The 24097-nt window shown below is 44.8% G+C and overlaps 1 protein-coding gene across 8 annotated transcripts in view; it reads left to right on the top strand.

Annotated features, from left to right (window-relative positions):
- inpp4b (inositol polyphosphate-4-phosphatase type II B) overlaps positions 1 to 24097 on the top strand; it is a 253535-nt gene that overhangs the window by 211556 nt on the left and 17882 nt on the right. For all 8 annotated transcript variants that reach the window (XM_045716544.1, XM_045716543.1, XM_045716550.1 and 5 more), the window contains 3 exons: positions 2770 to 2953; positions 14732 to 15085; positions 17105 to 17240. In XM_045716544.1, the coding sequence (XP_045572500.1) occupies positions 2770 to 2953; positions 14732 to 15085; positions 17105 to 17240 (674 nt within the window). The remainder of the gene's footprint in view (positions 1 to 2769; positions 2954 to 14731; positions 15086 to 17104; positions 17241 to 24097) is intronic.

Genomic DNA, 24097 nt, shown 5'->3' with positions numbered 1-24097 from the left:
TGCGATCAGTTGTATTCCAGCCTTGTCTCTATGACGGAGTGGGTTTTGGCAATGGCATTGGTCTGGTCAGGTCCACGCTGGTCTAAGATCAGTTGCTATCCAGTCCTCTCACTTATGACAGAGTGGGCTTTGGCAGTGACCAGACTGGTCTAGGATAAGTTGCCTTACAGTGCCAGGCCTGTCTGTGTCTCAATGACAGAGTGTGTTTTTTGGCCCGGGGAGTTGTGGGCCTCAGTCCTGTCCTGCCGTCCTCCGATGCAGTGTTCTGCTCCTGCTGGCTGTCAACAGCAGGCCTGGAAGCTCTTCATTAATTTCCTTCCCCACTATTAATTAGCCATGAGCCGGAGACACGGGCTTAATTAGAGAAGAGAGGCTGCTGCTTCTTCTTCTTCTCCTCCTTTTTCTCTTTCCCTCTCTCCCTCTCATTACTGTCATAACCAATTCCCATTGATCATTTAGGAACATCAAGGGGGGACGTTTTGCTAGACTGCTTACTATTTGCTAGTTTTGATAATTCCTCCTAATAGGTAGGTCTAGAGTGGGTGGGTGGATGCTCCAGGGCGGAGAGCGAGGTGTGGGATAGCTAGCCCACTAGGGAGGCTGTGTCTGGGGGAGAGTTGGGTTGATAAAGACCCCCCATCCCCACCCCCTCCTGGGAGGTTCTGGTTCTCTCAGATGTAACCTACAGGAGATATAAGATCATCTGCAGAGTAATAACGTGTATACAAACATGTATTTTATATTTAACTAGCTAGCTTGTGGCTCAGCAAATTGCCAGTAAACGCTAAGAAACACAGCCAAAATCTTTTGCTTCTTGATTAAACACCTCACAACAGATTCCTCCACCATTGTAAACAAGGATATTCCAGGTCGGGTGTCCATTTTTAAGCTTTTCCCTTAACAAGCAGGGTTTCTGTTCTCTTCACTGTGCTTGTCGGCAGCCATCTTGGCTTTGGTGGAAGCTAGCTAGCTTATTGGACTGACAGGCCATCCTGGTGAGGAATTTATGGTTTCCCTCCAATAACCAGCTCCGATATAGGTCAATGCTCTCTTGTGGCATCAGGCGGTAGGGACCATGTGTAAACACTGATTATCCACTGCACAGGATAGCTAATGGCTGGATTTGTACTTATGAGTCAACAGTGTTGTTATGCAGCTGGAATTAGCTTATGAGTCTCTGTCTCCCTTACTCACTCACTCAGACAATGTTGTTTTTCCGGCGGTGTTCTGTTTTATTTATCTTCTTCCATTTGTACCCTCCTGCACAATGTGGTAATAAGAACTCCAACTCAAAGAGAATGCCCAAGTTTTAACGAAATGACTTACGTAAATTATCATTCAAACAAATGGTGGCTTTTTTCCTAGTATTCCCTAGCAACTTCCCTAGTATTGACTATAGGCTAGGCTACTCTGTAGAGATGGGATACGATGGTACTGGATCTTATAAGAAGCCGAAGTCTGATTGTCTTTGGGCTGCAGCGGGTGGCCTATCTCCAGAGAACTCATTAGCCACAATGACAAGGCCAGGGTTCGTTAGCGCTAACCAATCGGATGCTACATTGGCAGCAGCTAGCTAGCCCCCAGTACACCTGAAGTAATAAAGGTACTGTACTGATAAAGCAGGAAGGGGATGTGTCATAAAAGATTGCTTTGAGGACTCTTCTTTTCTACTCGCTCGTTCTCAAGACATTCACTCTTTCAGTCTTCAGTCAATTATGCCTTGGGATCTGGCTCCAGGGTCTGGCCTACATACAGGCTGTTCAGAGCTGAATCCAAAACAGCTGGGAGGGTTGACTGCTTCAAATCACTTCCTCGTTAACGCACGCGCTCGGTCTGATGGCAGGAAATCACTGTGGAGAACTCAATGAAAGTCATTGAAACTTTACTCGAGGTGAACGTTTGATTGGGACTGATGTGCCCTGAATCTATGAACTGACAAAACACGTTTCATCTGAGGGTGAAACGCTTCCCTAAAAATGAAAAAAGTATTAATAATTCATCATTTTCATCTGGCTGCAGATATTAATTAGGTGGTTTTTGATTGAAGCGTTGGAAAGCATTGATCTATGATACAGTTTCAGGCAACTAGAGCAACATTTGACTTACTGTATCCAGACTATACCCCACACTGTATTGTGGCGGTAATGAATCCAACTAGAACACATTTACCAGTGGACTGTTTGTGATTATCCTATTATCTAGACTACAAACCGATCCATAGTCATCACTGTTCTAAATGGACAAAATAATTGTATGTGGAATGTATACGTTTTGCTTACTAATGACATATAGGAACATGCAGAATGAGCTGAAATGAATCTGTTCTTGCAGGTGGTTTGCAATATGCCTGGACATTGGTTACTCTGTGGGCGGGCCATTGATTTAATCTAAATAACTCCCAGGCCCAGCCTCTGTCTACAGTATCATTGATCCTTCTCCTTCGTTTCTCACTTCTCGCTCTCTCCGGTCAAGTTAGAAGAGTCAAATATATTTCTATGCTGAACATGTCTGAGTATGTAAAATAGTTGAATATGTTTGGCACTGCTGAAACTAGCTGGATTCATACAGTCAAATTTAACCGCATGCAATAAACAGTAAAAACCGCCAAGTTTTTACAATGTTTCTTATTTTAGCAGTTTTTATCTACACTGCTGTACAATCCTCTAAAATCTTGACCCTTTTCTTTTCCTCTCTGTCTTTCGCTCTCTCTCCGTCTCTCTCTGTCTCTCTGTCTCTCTCTCTCTCTCTGTCTCTCCATCACCTCTTCAGCTTCAGCACAGCATACCAGTGCATCTACTACTCCCCAGAGCACACAGCCAAGGCCCAGGAGGTGTTGCACAGTGTGGGCCATCTCCAGCCTCTCATCTCTGGCCTGGCAGACCAGCTGCTTCAGGCCGCCCAGCAGCACTCCATGGCTGGGCTGAGGGAGGCACTCAAGACCTTGGCTGGAAAGGTGAGTAGGCCTCTACCACCACAACTACCAGAACCACCACCACCTACCAGCTATTTACTTGTTCTTTTCACCACCATTTAGCTCCAAGCCTGGGGTGGGGGTGCTGCTTAGTGCCCCTGGCTGGATTGCTAGCCACACATGTATCCAACCACCACAACAATCTACCCCCTCTGTCCATGTTCCTTTCCCCCACGATGGATCTCAAAGGCACGGGTAGAAGTGCTTTGCTTAACTTGTCTGGATCTGTACCCCTCCCCCGGGTGCTGGAGGTGATGGGCTGAATGCCACCATCTGGATGTGTGTAGCACCACGGGGGAGCTCATTTTAAAGCTCTTCCCTCCTGCTGTGCTAGTGTGTAAACAGGCAAGGTGAAGCCAGGTAGGTGAAGCCAGGTAGGGGGAGGCTGGTAGGTGAAGCCTGGGAGGTGAAGCCTGGGGGGTGAAGCCTGGGGGGTGAAGCCTGGAAGGTGAAGCCTGGAAGGTGAAGCCTGGTAGGTGAAGCCAGGTAGGTGAAGCCAGGTAGGGGGAGGCTGGTAGGTGAAGCCTGGGAGGTGAAGCCAGGTTAGGGGGAGGCTGGTAGGTGAAGCCTGGGAGGTGAAGCCTGTGGGGTGAAGCCTGGAAGGTGAGCTACCAGGGGGATTAAAACTGTAGCTATTTGTAGAAAATCTCCTTTACTGTGACTGTGTGAGCATGTGTTTTGCCTCAGAGATGATTGTTTATACTGTATTTTGCTGAATATATTTGGCTGCAGCAAGTGTATTTTAATGACCTGAAGTTGCCCTTCAAGCGTACTGTCACCTACTACAAAACATCTGCCGTGAAGACATCTAGCTCTAGGGTTAAACACACCCCAAACACACACACACACCTCTCGTCATACCCACTGTCCATAACTCATCATTAAAATGCCAAAGCCAACAAAAGTGAATTGCGAGTCGACGAGCGCAGACTTTTATGGACCAGACACTTGGTGTTTTATCCGTGTAATTATGAATTACATCTGGTGCTGTCAGATTTGCAATCTGCTGCAGTGAGTGAGTGAGAGATTGTTTTTGCCACAGTGGAGTAGAGCCCAATCAGACAGTTTAATTGGTACATTCTCTCTGTCACCGCTTCCCCTCATCCTTGATTAGACACGCAGGCGGCCTGGTCAGCGCCGGCCCTGCTCCTCTGATTGGAACTTCAAACTTTGTGTGTCTCTGTCTCGGTGGTTGGGTGTGTGTGTGTGTGTGGTGGGCGGAGTGAGGGAGGCATGTGGTAGGGTGTGTATGGGGAAAGATATAGTTGGATGGGGAGATTGATTGATGGTTGTCCGTTGGATAGTTGTTCACCTCATATGCATGAGTAGTCTGTCATAGAATGTGTTTGCACATTTGCTTGTTGTGCTGTGTTGTGTTCACCCTAAGTAGTTAATCTATCATTTATTGATTTTAAAAAAAAATGCACCTTTATTTAACCAGGTAGGCCAGTTGAGAACAAGAACAAGTTCTCATTTACAACTGCGACCTGGCCAAGATGAAGCAAAGCAGTGCGACACAAACAACAACACATTGATAATCCATAGTCCGCCTAGCAACACCACACATTCAGCACACAATTTTCACCATATAATGTATGATCCTGGATGAATTAGGTGCTCTACCCATGGCATTTCCACGGAAACTCTCAAAACACACACTCACTCACACACACAGCCATGCTGGCTCCCTGGGTTGATGTGTGTCCACTGTCCAGACTAATAGCTGTGGAGCTTCGGTCCATAGGGAGGGAGAGAGAGAGGGAGAGAGAGAGCGAGGGAGAGAGCGAGGGAGAGAGCGAGGGAGAGGGAGAGGGAGAGAGAGAGGGAGAGAGCGAGAGGGAGAGAGAGGGAGAGAGGGAGAGAGGGAGGGAGACCCTAATGAAAGCACAGAGAGGTTTGATCCAGAGTCACGTTACTCACCAAGGACAGCTCCCACTGCCAGCGTCTCACACACAGAGACTTCTCCTCCAGAGAGTCTGGGAGTGAGATGAGCAGTGGGGGGAGAAGTTAGCCTGGGATGCAAACTGACTATTTCACAATTTTCATCTTGGATTCAAGGCTATGGAGGAGGGTTGTCACTGGGCTGGGGGGATGCTGTGACTCCCCTTAGGGAAAGGGATAGGGGGGAGTTTAAAACAGAAAACCCACACTATGAAACAAAGAAAGATCTGCAACGATCTACGGGTTCTCAGATGCTGTGTTATTACTGCTACTGCTGCTACTGGTGGTGATGATGATGATCAGTGAAAGAACGATGCGTCAATTCATCTGCTGCCTTCTGGGAAGTGATGCTTATATCCAAAAGCGCAGAATACCTATTACTATTAGCTTCTATGCATTATTACAGTATAAGAGGATTGCCTTATTTGGGCAGAAAAACGTCCTGTGTTAAATTACATTGGATACGGCGTGCCTACCAGGCGTACCTACCAGGCGTGCCTACCAGGCCTGCCTATGAGGTCATACACTTCTCCCAGTCTATATTTCCATTCAACATCTTTCTCCTCTGTACATGTTTCTCCTTTAATTAAGTAGGAAGTACCATACATGCACTACCGGTCAAAAGTTTTAGAACACCTACTCATTCCAGAGTTTTTCTTTATTTTGACTATTTTCTACATTGTAGAATAATAGTGAAGACATCACAGCTATGAAATAACACATATGGAATCATGTAGTAACCAAAAAAGTGTTAAAGAAATCAAAATATATTTTATATTTCATATTCTTCAAATAGCCACCTTTGCCTTGACAGCTTTGCACACTCTTGGCATTCTCTCAACCAGCTTCCTGACATAGTCACCTGGAATGCATTTCAATTAACAGGTGTGCCTTCTTAAAAGTTACTTTGTGGAATTTCTTTCCTTCTTAATGTGTTTGAGCCAATCAGTTGTGTTGTGACAAGGTAGTGGTGGTATACAGAAGATAGCCCTATTTGGACTTCAAGTGCAATCGCAAAAACCATCAAGCGCTATGATGAAACTTGCTCTCATGAGGACCGTCACAGGAATGGAAGACCCAGAGTTACCTCTGCTGTCGAGGGTAAGTTCATTAGAGTTACCAGCCTCAGACATTTCAGCCCAAATAAATGCTTTACAGAGTTCAAGTAACAGACACATCTAAAAATCAACTGTTCAGAGGAGACTGTGTGAATCAGGCCTTCACCGTCGAATTGCTACAAAGAACCCACTACTAAAGGACACCAATGAGAAGAAGAGACTTGCCTGGGCCAAGAAACATGAGCAAAGGACATTAGACCGGTGGAAATTTGTCGTTTGGTCTGGAGTCCAAATTGGAGATTTTTGGTTCCAACCACTGTGTCTTTGTGAGATGCAGAGTAGGTGAACGGATAATCTCCACATGTGTATTTCCCACCGTAAAGCATTGAGGAGGTGTGACGGTGTGGGGGTGCTTTGCTGGTGACACTGTCTGTGATTTATTTAGAATTCAAGGCACACTTAACCAGCATGGCTACCACAGCATTCTGCAATGATACACCATCCCATCTGGTTTGCGCTTAGTGGGACTATCATTTGTTTTTCAACAGGACAATGACCCAACACACCTCCAGGACGTGTAATGGCTATTTTACCAAGAAGGAGAGTGATGGAGTGCTGCATCAGATGACCTGGTCTCCACAATCCCCCGACCTCAACCAAATCGAGATGATTTGCGATGAGTCGGACCGCAGAGTGAAGGAAAAGCAGCCAACAAGTGCTCAGCATATGTGGGAACTCCTTCAAGACTGTTGGAAAAGGATCCCAGGTGAAAAAGAAAGAAAAACCCTTGAATGAGTAGGTGTTCTAAAGCTTTTGACCGGTAGTGTAGGTTTGCAAAGGGAGGGTATATTACTGGAAACGTTCTAAGTGTATCAGTAAACTACCAGACTTTTGGTAGCTTTCAAGGTTTTGGGGGAATTTTATACAGGTACTTCAGATTATCGCAGGTGTCTGTAATTATCTCTGGCCCTCTGTGTGGCCTTATCACATGTGAACATATAAAAATATATAAAATATATAAAATAATAAGATGATTTCAAAAATATATAAAGAATGACAAAACCGTAAAACATTATCCTAAATATAAACCATCAACTTAGTGAATACCATTGGTGTGGGTTTCAGCATGAAATATTCTTGATATATTTTTTATTTCGACTATGTCTATATCTTTGTTGTAAATGTTTCGCTGCCAAACTGGTGGCAATTGTGAAAAAAGTCATTAGTAGAAGGAGTTGCAGCGTTAATTGAAATGAATGCCATTGTTGATTTTTTAAAATGAGTTTGACTATTTTCTCTTGATCCATATCCACTAGAAACTCATGGACAATATGGACACAGATATAAACAAGTTATACTTTATATGAGTATTTTTTATTATTCAAGTATAACTTACCAGAGTTACCATAGATGACCTGTTAATTTCCATAGTTACCATAGATGACCTGTTAATTTCCATAGTTACCATAGATGACCTGTTAATTTCCATAGTTACCGTAGATGACTTGTTAATTACCAGCGTTACCTGTTAATTACCAGCGTTACCGTAGACGACCTGTTAATTACTAGCATTACCATAGACGACCTGTTAATTTCCATAGTTACCGTAGATGACCTGTTAATTACCAGCGTTACCTGTTAATTACCAGCATTACCATAGACGACCTGTTAATTTCCATAGTTACCGTAGATGACCTGTTAATTACCAGCGTTACCTGTTAATTACCAGCGTTACCGTAGAGGACCTGTTAATTACCAGCGTTACCGAAGATTCCAGTAACTTTGGTAAATGACCAGTAGATTTATAACCCTAATCATACAGTATAGTACAGACAACTCCTCTCATCCTCTTCAAATCAGTGGTGAGCGTATAGCCTTGCAGTTTTTTCATCTACTTTAGATCAAACATACAGTATCACACATAAAAACCACTCCTCTTGCAGTTTTTTCATCTACTTTAGATCAAACATACAGTATCACACATAAAAACCACTCCTCCAACCGTAAGCATTTCACCTCTGACTTGCACTTTTCCCTCAGTTGAGATCACAGATGTATTGAAGAACTCAATGTTTCTTTCTCTCAGGGGATTTCCGGTCCTTAGATCTCCACAGTAGGTGAAGGTGAGAACCAGAGTGAAGTGAAGTTCTCACGTGAGATTGAGCGATTTGAAATGTGCTTTTCTTTCACCAGAGACAGTTTAAACCAAGTCCTGGATTAGAACACACATTCATCTGATATTGTACAGTGTGTTTAGTGGACTCTCTGTCTGAGAAACCGACCCTTAGAGTATTTTCTGTCAGACGCAACACCTTCAAATGCACCACACAGCACAGTATAGACAATCCTCTACCCGAAATGCAAACAACTGAAGAGAGAGAATAAACCCGGAGACTATCAACAATCTGAGTCATTGTGAGTTAGTCTAATAGAATATCAACTATCTGAGTCATTGTGAGTTAGTCTAATAGAATATCAACTATCTGAATCATTGTGAGTTAGTCTAATAGAATATCAACTATCTGAGTCATTGTGAGTTAGTCTAATAGAATATCAACTATCTGAGTCATTGTGAGTTAGTCTAATAGAATATCAACAATCTGAGTCATTGTGAGTTAGTCTAATAGAATATCAACTATCTGAGTCATTGTGAGTTAGTCTAATAGAATATCAACTATCTGAGTCATTGTGAGTTAGTCTATTAGAATATCAACAATCTGAGTCATTGTGAGTTAGTCTATTAGAATATTAACAATCTGAGTCATTGTGAGTTAGTCTATTAGAATATCAACAATCTGAGTCATTGTGAGTTAGTCTAATAGAATATCAACTATCTGAGTCATTGTGAGTTAGTCTATTAGAATATCAACAATCTGAGTCATTGTGAGTTAGTCTATTAGAATATTAACAATCTGAGTCATTGTGAGTTAGTCTATTAGAATATCAACTATCTGAGTCATTGTGAGTTAGTCTATTAGAATATCAACAATCTGAGTCATTGTGAGTTAGTCTATTAGAATATCAACTATCTGAGTCATTGTGAGTTAGTCTATTAGAATATCAACTATCTGAGTCATTGTGAGTTAGTCTAATAGAATATCAACTATCTGAGTCATTGTGAGTTAGTCTATTAGAATATCAACAATCTGAGTCATTGTGAGTTAGTCTATTAGAATATCAACTATCTGAGTCATTGTGAGTTAGTCTAATAGAATATCAACTATCTGAGTCATTGTGAGTTAGTCTAATAGAATATCAACTATCTGAGTCATTGTGAGTTAGTCTATTAGAATATCAACTATCTGAGTCATTGTGAGTTAGTCTATTAGAATATCAACTATCTGAGTCATTGTGAGTTAGTCTATTAGAATATCAACTATCTGAGTCATTGTGAGTTAGTCTAATAGAATATCAACTATCTGAGTCATTGTGAGTTAGTCTATTAGAATATCAACTATCTGAGTCATTGTGAGTTAGTCTAATAGAATATCAACTATCTGAGTCATTGTGAGTTAGTCTATTAGAATATCAACTGTCTGAGTCATTGTGAGTTAGTCTAATAGAATATCAACTATCTGAGTCATTGTGAGTTAGTCTATTAGAATATCAACTGTCTGAGTCATTGTGAGTTAGTCTAATAGAATATCAACTATCTGAGTCATTGTGAGTCTAATCCTAATATAATAACAATGGCTCTGGATGGGCTTTGTCGCAATCAAATAGCTTGGTCCCTTGACCCCGCGGTTAAGAAGAGCAAATATGACCAGAGTGTGAAATACCATGTCTCTCACCATGCATTGTTCAGTCACCCCAGAAAAGCCAATGAATACCAAATGTATTCCATCGATTGCAAATGAACGTTGTGGAAGATAAGCACATTCCTATTTGAATATGGATTTTGGCATTTTAAGTTCCTTTTGGGTTTCTGTGGGAGTTTTGATCCTATTGAGGTTTTATGCTTCACTGATTTGTGTGTAGGGTTGGGTTGTGGGGAAGTGTGTGGGGTTGGGTTGTGGGGAAGTGTGTGGGGTTGGGTTGTGGGGAAGTGTGTGGGGTTGGGTTGTGGGGAAGTGTGTGGGGTTGGGTTGTGGGGAAGTGTGTGGGGTTGGGTTGTGGGGAAGTGGGTGGGGTTGGGTTGTGGGGAAGTGTGTAGGGTTGGGTTGTGGGGAAGTGTGTAGGGTTGGGTTGTGGGGAAGTGTGATGGGTTGGGTTGTGGGGAAGTGTGTGGGGTTGGGTTGTGGGGAAGTGTGTGGGGTTGGGTTGTGGGGAAGTGTGTGGGGTTGGGTTGTGGGGAAGTGTGTGGGGTTGGGTTGTGGGGAAGTGGGTGGGGTTGGGTTGTGGGGAAGTGTGTAGGGTTGGGTTGTGGGGAAGTGTGTTGGGTTGGGTTGTGGGGAAGTGTGTGGGGTTGGGTTGTGGGGAAGTGTGATGGGTTGGGTTGTGGGGAAGTGTGATGGGTTGGGTTGTGGGGAATGTGTGTTGGGTTGTGTGGAAGTGTGTGGGGTTGGGTTGTGGGGAAGTGTGTGGGGTTGGGTTGTGGGGAAGTGTGTGGGGTTGGGTTGTGGGGAAGTGTGTGGGGTTGGGTTGTGGGGAAGTGTGTGGGGTTGGGTTGTGGGAAAGTGTGTGGGGTTGGGTTGTGGGGAAGTGTGTAGGGTTGGGTTGTGTGGAAGTGTGTAGGGTTGGGTTGTGTGGAAGTGTGTAGGGTTGGGTTGTGGGGAAGTGTGTAGGGTTGGGTTGTGGGGAAGTGTGTGGGGTTGGGTTGTGGGGAAGTGTGTGGGGTTGGGTTGTGGGGAAGTGTGTGGGGTTGGGTTGTGGGGAAGTGTGTGGGGTTGGGTTGTGGGGAAGTGTGTGGGGTTGGGTTGTGAGGAAGTGTGTGGGGTTGGGTTGTGTGGAAGTGGGTGGGGTTGGGTTGTGGGGAAGTGTGTGCATGCGTGCATTTTTGTGCGCGCGAGTATCCATGTTGATAAAGTTTTCTCCTAATTGATGTAAATGTGAACTTGCACCAAATGTTAATCAAGTTATATATTTCAATCCAGAGTTATACCGCTCTCAAATGATTCATTGACAGTTATAATGGAGACTATATACTGTACAGGATAGGCAATTAGTGAATGGAATGTAATCCCACTCTGTAACTGTTTGTTCACACATGCACTTTTCAACAACCACCATAACCCAGTTTGATAAGGCCCTACAAGAAAGGCTGTCTGCCAAAACCAGGCCTCTATGACTCCCAGTGCTAGCAGGGTTTTTTGTTCTGTTCAGTTAATATACATACATACAGATTGTTCCTTGTCAGATCACTTTGCCAGATATAAAGCTGAAACAGAACCCTGAAAACACAAAGAGGTCTTCCAGGAGCAACTACTAGATAACCACTAGGGGACAAAGACGCCATTCTCCAGTCTCACACTGTTTCCGTACAAGCCCTCCAATATCCTCCAAGTACCACCTTCCCCTCTCTCACCTCAGAGATTCCTCTCTACCCTCTCTCACCTCAGAGATTCCTCTCTACCCTCTCTCACCTCAGAGATTCCTCTCTACCCTCTCTCACTTCAGAGATTCCTCTCTACCCTCTCTCACCTCAGAAATTCCTCTCTACCCTCTCTCACCCCAGAGAGGTACACAGATTCCTCTCTCACCTCAGAGAGGTACACAGATTCCTCTCTCACCCCAGAGAGGTACACAGATTCCTCTCTCACCTCAGAGAGGTACACAGATTCCTCTCTCACCTCAGAGAGGTACACATATTTCTCTCTACCCTCTCTCACCTCAGAGATGTACACAGATTCCTCTCTACCCTCTCACCTCAGAGAGGTACACAGATTCCTCTCTACCCTCTCTCACCTCAGAGAGGTACACAGATTCCTCTCTACCCTCTCTCACCTCAGAGAGGTACACAGATTCCTATCTCACCTCAGAGAGGTACACAGATTCCTCTCTACCCTCTCTCACCTCAGAGAGGTACACAGATTCCTCTCTCACCTCAGAGAGGTACACAGATTCCTCTCTCACCTCAGAGAGGTACACAGATTACTCTCTCACCTCCGAGAGGAACACAGATTCCTCTATCCTCTCACCTCAGAGAGGAACACAGATTCCTCTCTACCCTCTCACCTCAGAGAGGTACACAGATTCCTCTCTCGCCTCAGAGAGGTACACAGATTCCTCTCTCACCTCAGAGAGGTACACAGATTCCTCTCTCACCTCAGAGAGGTGCACAGATTCCTCTCTCACTTCAGAGAGGTGCACAGATTCCTCTCTCACCTCAGAGAGGTACACAGATTCCTCTCTCACCTCAGAGAGGTACACAGAATCCTCTCTCACCCCAGAGAGGTACACAGATTCCTTTCTACCCTCTCTTACCTCAGAGAGGTGCACAGATTCCTCTCTCGCCTCAGAGAGGTACACAGATTCCTCTCTACCCTCTCTCACCTCAGAGAGGTACACAGATTCCTCTCTCACCTCAGAGAGGTACACAGATTCCTCTCTCACCCCAGAGAGGTACACAGATTCCTTTCTACCCTCTCTCACCTCAGAGAGGTGCACAGATTCCTCTCTCGCCTCAGAGAGGTACACAGATTCCTCTCTACCCTCTCTCACCTCAGAGAGGTACACAGATTCCTCTCTACCCTCTCTCACCTCAGAGAGGTACACAGATTCCTCTCCCGCCTCAGAGAGGTGCACAGATTCCTCTCTCACCTCAGAGAGGTACACAGATTCCTCTCTACCCGCTCTCACCTGAGAGAGGTTTACAGATTCCTCTCTACCCTCTCACCTCAGAGAGGTACACAGATTCCTCTCTCGCCTCAGAGAGGTGCACAGATTCCTCTCTCACCTCAGAGAGGTACACAGATTCCTCTCTACCCTCTCACCTCAGAGAGGTCCACATATTCCTCTCTACCCTCTCTCACCTCAGAGAGGTACACAGATTCCTCTCTCACCTCAGAGAGGTGCACAGATTCCTCTCTCACCTCAGAGAGGTGCACAGATTCCTCTCTCACCTCAGAGAGGTGCACAGATTCCTCTCTCACCTCAGAGAGGTGCACAGATTCCTCTCTCACCTCAGAGAGGTACACAGATTCCTCTCTACCCTCTCTCACCTCAGAGAGGTACACAGATTCCTCTCTACCCTCTCTCACCTCAGAGAGGTCCACAGATTCCTCTGTACCCTCTCTCACCTCAGAGAGGTGCACAGATTCCTCTCTCACCTCAGAGAGGTGCACAGATTCCTCTCTCACTTCAGAGAGGTGCACAGATTCCTCTCTCACCTCAGAGAGGTACACAGATTCCTCTCTCACCTCAGAGAGGTACACAGAATCCTCTCTCACCCCAGAGAGGTACACAGATTCCTTTCTACCCTCTCTTACCTCAGAGAGGTGCACAGATTCCTCTCTCGCCTCAGAGAGGTACACAGATTCCTCTCTACCCTCTCTCACCTCAGAGAGGTACACAGATCCCTCTCTCACCTCAGAGAGGTACACAGATTCCTCTCTCACCTCAGAGAGGTACACAGATTCCTCTCTCACCCCAGAGAGGTACACAGATTCCTTTCTACCCTCTCTCACCTCAGAGAGGTGCACAGATTCCTCTCGCGCCTCAGAGAGGTACACAGATTCCTCTCTACCCTCTCTCTCACCTCAGAGAGGTACACAGATTCCTCTCTACCCTCTCTCACCTCAGAGAGGTACACAGATTCCTCTCCCGCCTCAGAGAGGTGCACAGATTCCTCTCTCACCTCAGAGAGGTACACAGATTCCTCTCTACCCTCTCTCACCTCAGAGAGGTACACAGATTCCTCTCTACCCTCTCTCACCTCAGAGAGGTACACAGATTCCTCTCTACCCTCTCTCACCTCAGAGAGGTACACAGATTCCTCTCTACCCTCTCTCACCTCAGAGAGGTACACAGATTCCTCTCTACCCTCTCTCACCTCAGAGAGGTACACAGATTCCTCTCTACCCTCTCTCACCTCAGAGAGGTACACAGATTCCTCTCTACCCTCTCTCACCTCAGAGAGGTGTACAGATTCCTCTCTACCCTCTGGGTCATGTTTCAGGAGGTTAGTGGCAGCACGGGGAGAGATGCTCCAGGTGGGTTTCGTTTACTAACGTATGCCGCATTCATTTGTTCCATCTCTCATTGGTTCTCTTGTTCGCCTGTTCAAAGGATCTCTGCTCATGTGTCGTATTAGACTGCATGTGGTTTGCTGTGGTAATAGAATTGCTTATTGCTATGCTAACTCAATTATTCCTGAGAGCCCTTATCTGTGGTGCCGGGGTACGAGCCGTCTTGGCGCTGGATGATCATCAGCATTCAGCAGCTTGTGAATTTGAGAACAAAGAAGGTAGCTACCCCTCGGAGGCGAGAGGGCTCACCGAGGAGGAATTGAATAGTTTCTTGTTGTTGACGTTGTTGCCGGTGCCTGGCGCCGGCGCTAGCGAACACGGAGGGGAAGGCTAGCGAGGAGGAAAGCTGATCTTCCATCACTCCTTCATTTTACTAGCCCGCTGAACACACACACACACACACACACACACACACACACACACTCAGTTTTTGATGAACTCCTCAGTGATATCCCTCTCCCCTGTTCTCTGGAACTCTCATTCACCCTCTCTCTCTTTTTCATTCTGCCTCCCTTTATCTCTCTCTCTCTCTCTCTCTCTCTCTCTCTCACTCTCTGTCTGTATTTCTCCCTACCTCACCACCCTCCCACATCCCACTCATTCAATCTCCCGCTCTTCCCTCTGATTTCTTGCAGACGGAGCAGTTTGTGCACGCGCTCAAAGACGAGCTGGTGAAGAGCGCCTTGCTGGCCCTCCACGCTGCACAGCCCGGCTACGTGACGAAGAACCAGAACCAGACCCTGCCAGGCCACCAGGGTCACAGTCACCAGGACCACCCTAGTCCCAGCCAGAGGGGTCAACAAGGCCAGAGCCCACCCCAGAACCCAGGCCACAGTCCTGGGCAGCCATCGGCTACAGACAGCCCTGTGGTAGTGTGTAATAATGTGGATGGTGGCTCCCAGACGGCTCCCATCAGAGAAGACGGACAGACACCTCTGAAGCGCCAGGACTCCATACCGTGCCATAAGGAGTATGACGAGGAGGAATGGGCAAGTCCTGCTGTTTCTATACCATCATCTCGCTCTGCGTTTGCTCTGCGGGTCTCAATCTCTGTCCCCCTTCTTCCTCTCTCTCAATTCAATTCAAGGGCTTTATTGGCATGGGAAATATATGTTAACATTGCCAAAACAAGTGAAATAAACAATTAAAAAAATTAACAGTAAACATTACACTCAAAGACGTTCCAGAAGAATAAAGACATTTCAAATGTCATATTATGTCTATATACAGTGTTGTAACAATGTGCAAATAGTTAAAGTACAAAAAGGAAAATAATCAAAGCATAAATATGGGTTGTATTTACAATGGTGTTTGTTCTTCACCGGTTGACCTTTTCTTGTGGCAACAGGTCACACATCTTGCTGGTGTCATGGTACACTGGTATTTCACCCAGTAGATATGGGAGTTTATCAAAATTGGATTTGTCTTCGAATTCTTTGTGGGTCTGTTTAATCTGAGGGAAATATGTGTCTCTAATATTGTCATACATTTGGCAGGAGGCTAGGAAGTGCAGATAATTTTCCACCTCATTTTGTGGGCAGTGTGCACACAGCCTGTCTTCTCTTGAGAGCCAGGTCTGCCTACGGCGGCCTTTCTCAATAGCAGTGCTATGCTCACTGAGTCTGTACATAGTCAAAGCTCACTCACTCTCTCTGTCTGACTCTCTCTGTCTCTATCTCTGTCTCTCTCTATCTCACTCTCTCTCACTCTCTCTGTCACTCTCTCTGTCTCTCTCTGTCTTCTCTCTCTCTCTCTCTCTCTCTCTCTCTCTCTCTCTCTCTCTCTCTCTCTCTCTTTGCCAGTGCAAGTCTAAAAGTTGCTTTATCAGATGATAAAGTGTTAGTATCAGTTACAGAAATCTTAAGAAGCTGTGTGTGTGTGTGTGTGTGTGTGTGTGTGTGTGTGTGTGTGTGTGTGTGTGTGTGTGTGTGTGGTGTGCGTGTGCGTGTGTGCGTGCGCGCCGTGCGTGCGTGCGTGCGCGCCGTGCTAATAGAAACGATGGGGACTCAGTCCAATAAAGCCATAGCTAACAGCAGGGACTTAGCCGGAGTCACACACTACAATTCCTAATCAGCCATCAAACAACTGTCTGCCTTTGAGAAGAGTTCAAAAACACTCACCTCTGAAACAAAGGACATCCAAACTGCACTCCAACACACACACACACTAAGCCATGCTTGGCAAGCCTAATTACTTTCCTCGACAGGCAGAAAGTGAATAAATCAATAAAAAAAAGGGGGGTATTATGAGGACAATACGAAACAGAGGAGTTTGGAGGCTTTCCGCTCCAAAGTAGAAAAGCACTTTGAGAGTTATCTCTTCAAGCAGGCTGCAATTGCCATCGGAAACATACTGTGGGTTGAGTTTCCTGAGACTAGAGAAACTCTTCATAGTGCTTCTGTGACCGATTGATTTTGAGACAATAAAAGTTAAAGGCCAGTAGAGCTCTGGTGATAAGGGCTTTGAACAGCCAACATCCAATCATACTCAAACCCACTGTAGTGGCCCAAGGCAGAGATATACATCCATATTTAAAATGGTTGATGTTATTTATTAGATTCTACGTTTTGGGATCAAATAGTACCTTGCACATCGTGGTTCGCTAACAGACCGTTGTGGAACATGGATTGATCTTCCAGACAGATCACATGACGCGGCAGGTAGCCTAGTGGTTATAGCGGACTAGTAAACGAAAGGTTGCAAGATCGAATCCCCGAGCTGACAAGGTACAAATCTGTCGTTCTGCCCCTGAACAAGGCAGTTAACCCACCGTTCCTAGGCCGTCATTGAAAATAAGTCTTAACTGACTTGCCTAGTTAAATAAAATAAACATGCAGATTGACATCTTTCCTTTCCTCTCTCTCTTTCTTTTAGCTATCTCCCTCACTCTCACACAGACACACACACACACACACACACACACACACACACACACACACACACACACACACACACACACACACACGCACACAGAGGCCAGGTGCTGATGTTGTGTTTGTCTCCTCTAGGACAGGGTGTGGGCCGACGTGGCGAAGAGCCTCAACTGTGTCATCGCCATGGTGGACAAGCTCCAGGAGCAGGAACCAATCAGCAACAACCAGGAACAGCAGGTCCTGGCTGATGTCATCACCTCCCACAACCCTGGTAAGAGTTTCACCGCTGAATGTGTCGTACAACACGGCTCTACATCCATAACAATGTCCTATACATGTACAGTAGCCTAGTCCCAGGTCTATTGGTGTTGTCTTGCCATGTTGATATCACCTACATACAGTTATGTAGTCCTGCAATACTAACCAGAAATACTTCCGTAGAGTCCTGGATGTATCTAGATGGCACAAGCTCTAGTCCTTCGGTCTTAACTCCTTCTCACCATAGGATGGCAGTCACGTACCACGACAGCCAGTTGCAGTATTTGGTCTGCACAAAATCTGCACACACACTCAGACTCTCATAAATGACCGAATGAAGCACAGGAGGTTGGTGGCACCTTAATTGGGGAGGACGGGCTCGTGGTAATGACCGGAGCATACAGCTACATACATCAAACTCGTGGTATGATGCCATTCCATTCGCTCCGTTCCAGCCATTATTATGAGCCCTCCTCCCCTCAGCAGCCCCCAGTGGAATTAAGGTAAGAAGGAGAGAGTGCACAAATAACACATTGACCACAGAGAAGTGGAGCAAGGACCTCTTGTTATTCACACCCAGATGTTATCTCCCCTGCATCCAATCAAATCGTCTGCTCAGACGAGGGCGTGTCGTGTCCCTACTACTGCCAGGTGGTTGGCAGATTGGTGCAGGCGAAGGTGTTGGCTCCCGTGTCAGGATAGTGTGTGTGTGCATGTTGGTGAATCATTAGTGTGTATGAGCATGGCAGCCGATCTAGTGACACGTCTTTGTCCAAACATTCACAGGTAGTAAGCAGGACACAGCATTTTATTAAGGTAGAGAACAGACACAGGGAGTAAGCAGGACACACAGCATTTTATTAAGGTAGAGAACAGACACAGGGAGTAAGCAGGACACACAGCATTTTATTAAGGTAGAGAACAGACACAGGGAGTAAGCAGGACACAGCATTTTATTAAGGTAGAGAACAGACACAGGGAGTAAGCAGGACACAGCATTTTATTAAGGTAGAGAACAGACACAGGGAGTAAGCAGGACACAGCATTTTATTAAGGTAGAGAACAGACACAGGGAGTAAGCAGGACACAGCATTTTATTAAGGTAGAGAACAGACACAGGGAGTAAGCAGGACACAGCATTTTATTAAGGTAGAGAACAGACACAGGGAGTAAGCAGGACACAGCATTTTATTAAGGTAGAGAACAGACACAGGGAGTAAGCAGGACACAGCATTTTATTAAGGTAGAGAACAGACACAGGGAGTAAGCAGGACACAGCATTTTATTAAGGTAGAGAACAGACACAGGGAGTAAGCAGGACACAGCATTTTATTAAGGTAGAGAACAGACACAGGGAGTAAGCAGGACACAGCATTTTATTAAGGTAGAGAACAGACACAGGGAGTAAGCAGGACACAGCATTTTATTAAGGTAGAGAACAGACACAGGGAGTAAGCAGGACACAGCATTTTATTAAGGTAGAGAACAGACACAGGGAGTAAGCAGGACACAGCATTTTATTAAGGTAGAGAACAGACACAGGTAGTAAGCAGGACACACAGCATTTTATTAAGGTAGAGAACAGACACAGGGAGTAAGCAGGACACAGCATTTTATTAAGGTAGAGAACAGACACAGGGAGTAAGAAGGACACACAGCATTTTATTAAGGTAGAGAACAGACACAGGGAGTAAGCAGGACACAGCATTTTATTAAGGTAGAGAACAGACACAGGGAGTAAGCAGGACACAGCATTTTATTAAGGTAGAGAACAGACACAGGGAGTAAGCAGGACACAGCATTTTATTAAGGTAGAGAACAGACACAGGGAGTAAGCAGGACACAGCATTTTATTAAGGTAGAGAACAGACACAGGGAGTAAGCAGGACACACAGCATTTTATTAAGGTAGAGAACAGACACAGGGAGTAAGCAGGACACAGCATTTTATTAAGGTAGAGAACAGACACAGGGAGTAAGCAGGACACAGCATTTTATTAAGGTAGAGAACAGACACAGGTAGTAAGCAGGACACAGCATTTTATTAAGGTAGAGAACAGACACAGGGAGTAAGCAGGACACACAGCATTTTATTAAGGTAGAGAACAGACACAGGGAGTAAGCAGGACACAGCATTTTATTAAGGTAGAGAACAGACACAGGGAGTAAGCAGGACACAGCATTTTATTAAGGTAGAGAACAGACACAGGGAGTAAGCAGGACACAGCATTTTATTAAGGTAGAGAACAGACACAGGGAGTAAGCAGGACACAGCATTTTATTAAGGTAGAGAACAGACACAGGTAGTAAGCAGGACACAGCATTTTATTAAGGTAGAGAACAGACACAGGGAGTAAGCAGGACACACAGCATTTTATTAAGGTAGAGAACAGACACAGGGAGTAAGCAGGACACAGCATTTTATTAAGGTAGAGAACAGACACAGGTAGTAAGCAGGACACAGCATTTTATTAAGGTAGAGAACAGACACAGGGAGTAAGCAGGACACAGCATTTTATTAAGGTAGAGAACAGACACAGGTAGTAAGCAGGACACAGCATTTTATTAAGGTAGAGAACAGACACAGGGAGTAAGCAGGACACAGCATTTTATTAAGGTAGAGAACAGACACAGGGAGTAAGCAGGACACAGCATTTTATTAAGGTAGAGAACAGACACAGGTAGTAAGCAGGACACAGCATTTTATTAAGGTAGAGAACAGACACAGGGAGTAAGAAGGACACACAGCATTTTATTAAGGTAGAGAACAGACACAGGGAGTAAGCAGGACACAGCATTTTATTAAGGTAGAGAACAGACACAGGGAGTAAGCAGGACACAGCATTTTATTAAGGTAGAGAACAGACACAGGGAGTAAGAAGGACACACAGCATTTTATTAAGGTAGAGAACAGACACAGGTAGTAAGCAGGACACAGCATTTTATTAAGGTAGAGAACAGACACAGGGAGTAAGCAGGACACAGCATTTTATTAAGGTAGAGAACAGACACAGGGAGTAAGCAGGACACAGCATTTTATTAAGGTAGAGAACAGACACAGGGAGTAAGCAGGACACAGCATTTTATTAAGGTAGAGAACAGACACAGGGAGTAAGCAGGACACAGCATTTTATTAAGGTAGAGAACAGACACAGGTAGTAAGCAGGACACAGCATTTTATTAAGGTAGAGAACAGACACAGGGAGTAAGCAGGACACACAGCATTTTATTAAGGTAGAGAACAGACACAGGTAGTAAGCAGGACACAGCATTTTATTAAGGTAGAGAACAGACACAGGGAGTAAGCAGGACACACAGCATTTTATTAAGGTAGAGAACAGACACAGGGAGTAAGCAGGACACAGCATTTTATTAAGGTAGAGAACAGACACAGGGAGTAAGCAGGACACAGCATTTTATTAAGGTAGAGAACAGACACAGGGAGTAAGCAGGACACACAGCATTTTATTAAGGTAGAGAACAGACACAGGGAGTGGTCATCCTCATCTGTTTGAAGAGAAAGGGACGATTAATGAGTTTTATTTTTCTCTGTTGCCCTGTTCAGACCAAGGGCTGTGATTGGTCCAGCCAAGACTCCCGTTGACAAGGCATTGTGGGAGTATGTCTGTTTGGACAGGGACCGGTGGGAAGAAGAAGGGGTGAATGTGTGTGTAGTGTGTTTTCAAAGCGAGATAAGGCATGATTTATTTGGCAAGGGGTACCCAGATGTTGAGTGCTAAGCTTTTTTTAATCTGGTTTGTGTGGAGGAGGTGTGTGTGTGTGTGTGTGTGTGTGTGTGTGTGTGTGTGTGTGTGTGTGTGTGTGTGTGTGTGTGTGTGTGTGTGTGTGTGTGTGTGTGTGTGTGTGTGCGCGTACTTGTTTTCGTTTGTGAGTGAGAGGGAGGGAGGGAGAGAAAGGGAGCAAGAAAGGTGAGGGGGGAGTGTGGGATTAAAGAGATTTGATTAGCTTTCCTGGCTTTTGTTGACATAAGCAGTCAGTTGGAAAAAAACGATATTAAAAGTTTTTCCACGATGGTGTTCCTCACACCATCACATGTAGGCTTCGTCACAGCATTGGAGCCATGGAAGAATGGGGGATACCTAGTCAGTTGTACAACTGAATGCATTCAACTGAAATGTGTCTTCCGCACCCCTCTGAATCAGAGGGGCGCGGGGGCTGCCTTAAGTGACATCCATGGCGCCTGTGGAACAGTGGGTTAACTGCCTTGATCAGGGGCAGAACGACAGAGTTTTACCTTGTCAGCTTCGGGATTTGATCTAGCAACCTTTTGGTTACTGGCCCAATGCTCCTACCCGCCAGGCTACTTCCCGCCCCCATGCAGAATACATAGGCAGCCGAGTTCCTTTAAAAAGAATCGAATCCATGGACAACACTGCCCCCTATTGACCATCACTTGTCCCAACATCACAGTGCGGTGGCCTCGTGGCATAGCCACGGGAAGTAGTTTGGGGGTGGGTGCGCTGAAGACCTCTATATCGTCGGTCCACTAATACAGGACTAGTAAAGGCCCACTACACTACTTTTGTGATAAAAAAATAAACGAAATGTATTTGAGTATTTACCAGCATTTGTAACTTGAGTCTGACAATTATCTGTACAAAACAGTTAATCTGATAATATTTGTGGAATATAAAAACACTTGCTTGATACACAGTAGATTTTTCTTCTGTTCACTCACTTTGCATTTTGTTAATTGAGAAATATAATCTATTAACATGTCTATTTTTGAAAGCATTCTTACTTTACAGCATTTTTTCACACCTGCCTAAAACTTCTGCACATTACTGTATGTTTTCCAGTTTCTTTAAATACTTTGAAAATGCAACTTATTTCTATGTAAAAACTGAAATGGTCAATTCATTCCTTTTCCATTTTAATAGACACTCTTATCCAGAACAACTTACAGTAGTGAGTGCATACATTGTCGTACTGGTCTGCCATGGGAATCAAACCCACAACCCTGGCATTGCAAGCACCATTCGTACTGGTCCCCCGTAGGAATCAAACCCACAACCCTGGCATTACAAGCACCATGCTCTACCAACTGATCATCACAGACCACTTGATGTCTCAATGTACTTAATTACTGGATTGGTCATTGTTTTTCTTCATGGTGAGGAAAGTCTACAGGTACAAACGTATATGATCAGCTTATGTACAATACATTAATGTACATTTACATTAAGTGGTTTGTAAGGATGGTAAATTAGTACTGCACAAAAATTGGTTGTTTTGCCATGTTATTTGATCAAGAATATTTAATTTAATGTGAACGTTTTGTCTTTGCCTGTAACTTTGCACCTTTTGATGTAAATGTTTTTGCTCATGCTACAGAGATTTATATCAGTCCACTGCAGAGGTTTATATCAGTCCACTGCAGAGGTCTATATCAGTCCACTGCAGAGGTCTATATCAGTCCACTGCAGAGGTCTACAGTTGAAGTCGGAAGTTTATTTCAGCTTTTATTTCTTTCATCACATTCCCAGTGGGTCAGAAGTTTACATACACTCATTTAGTATTTGGTAGCATTGCCTTTAAATTGTTTAACTTGGGTCAAACATTTTGGGTAGCCTTCCACAAGCTTCCCACAATAAGTTGGGTGAATTTTGGCCCATTCCTCCTGACAGAGCTGGTGTAACTGAGTCAGGTTTGCAGGCCTCCTTGCTCGCACACGGTTTTTCAGTTCGGCCCACAAATGTTCTATAGTATCGAGGTCAGCGCTTTGTGATGGCCACTCCAATACCTTGACTTTGTTGTCCTTAAGCCATTTTGCCACAACTTTGGAAGTATGCTTGGGGTCATTGTCCATTTGGAAGATCCATTTGCGACCAAGCTTTAACATCCTAACTGATGTCTTGAGATGTTGCTTCATTATATCCACATAATTTTCTTTCCTCATGACGCCATCTATTTTGTGAAGTGCACCAGTCCCTCCTGCAGCAAAGCACCCCCACAACATGATGCTGCCACCCCGTGCGTCATGGTTGGGATGGTGTTCTTCGGCTTGCAAGCCTCCCCCTTTTTCCTCCAAACTTAATGATGGTCATTATGGCCAAACTGTTCTATTTTTGTTTCATCAGACCAGAGGACATTTCTCCAAAAAGTACGATTTTCACCATGTGCAGTTGCAAACCGTAGTCTGGCTTTTTTATGGCGGTTTTGGAGCAGTGGCTTCTTCCTTGCTGAGCGGCCTTTCAGGTTATGTTGATATAGGACTCGTTTTACTGTGGATATAGATACTTTTGTACCTGTTTCCTCCAGCATCTTCACAAGGTCCTTTGCTGTTATTCTGGGATTGATTTGCATATTTTGCACCAAAGTACATTCATCTCTAGGAGACAGAACGCGTCTCCTTCCTGAGCGGTATGACGGCTATGTGGTCCCATGGTGTTTATACTTGCGTACTATTGTTTGTACAGATGAATGTGATACCTTCAGGCGTTTGGAAATTGCTCCCAATGATGAACCAGACTTGTGGAGGTCTACAATTTTTTTTCTGAGGTCTTGGCTGATTTCTTGAGATTTTCCGATGATTTCAAGCAAAGGTGGCACCTAAGTTTGAAGGTAGGCCTTGAAATACATCCACAGGTACACCTCCAATTGACTCAAATAAAGTCAATTAGCCTGTCAGAAGCTTCTAAAGCCATGACATAATTTTCTGGAATTTTCCAAGCTGTTTAAAGGCACAGTCAACTTAGTGTATGTAAACTTCTGACCCACTGGAATTGTGATACAGTGAATTATAAGTGAAATAATGTGTCTGTAAACAATTATTGGAAAATGACCTATCATGCACAAAGTAGATGTCCTAACCGACTTGCCAAAACTATAGTATGTTAACAAGAAATTT

The sequence above is a fragment of the Salmo salar genome, chromosome ssa04, assembly GCF_905237065.1.
Source record: "Salmo salar chromosome ssa04, Ssal_v3.1, whole genome shotgun sequence".
Taxonomy (NCBI): Eukaryota; Metazoa; Chordata; class Actinopteri; order Salmoniformes; family Salmonidae; genus Salmo; species Salmo salar.
This window is presented reverse-complemented; position numbering and strand designations above follow the sequence as displayed.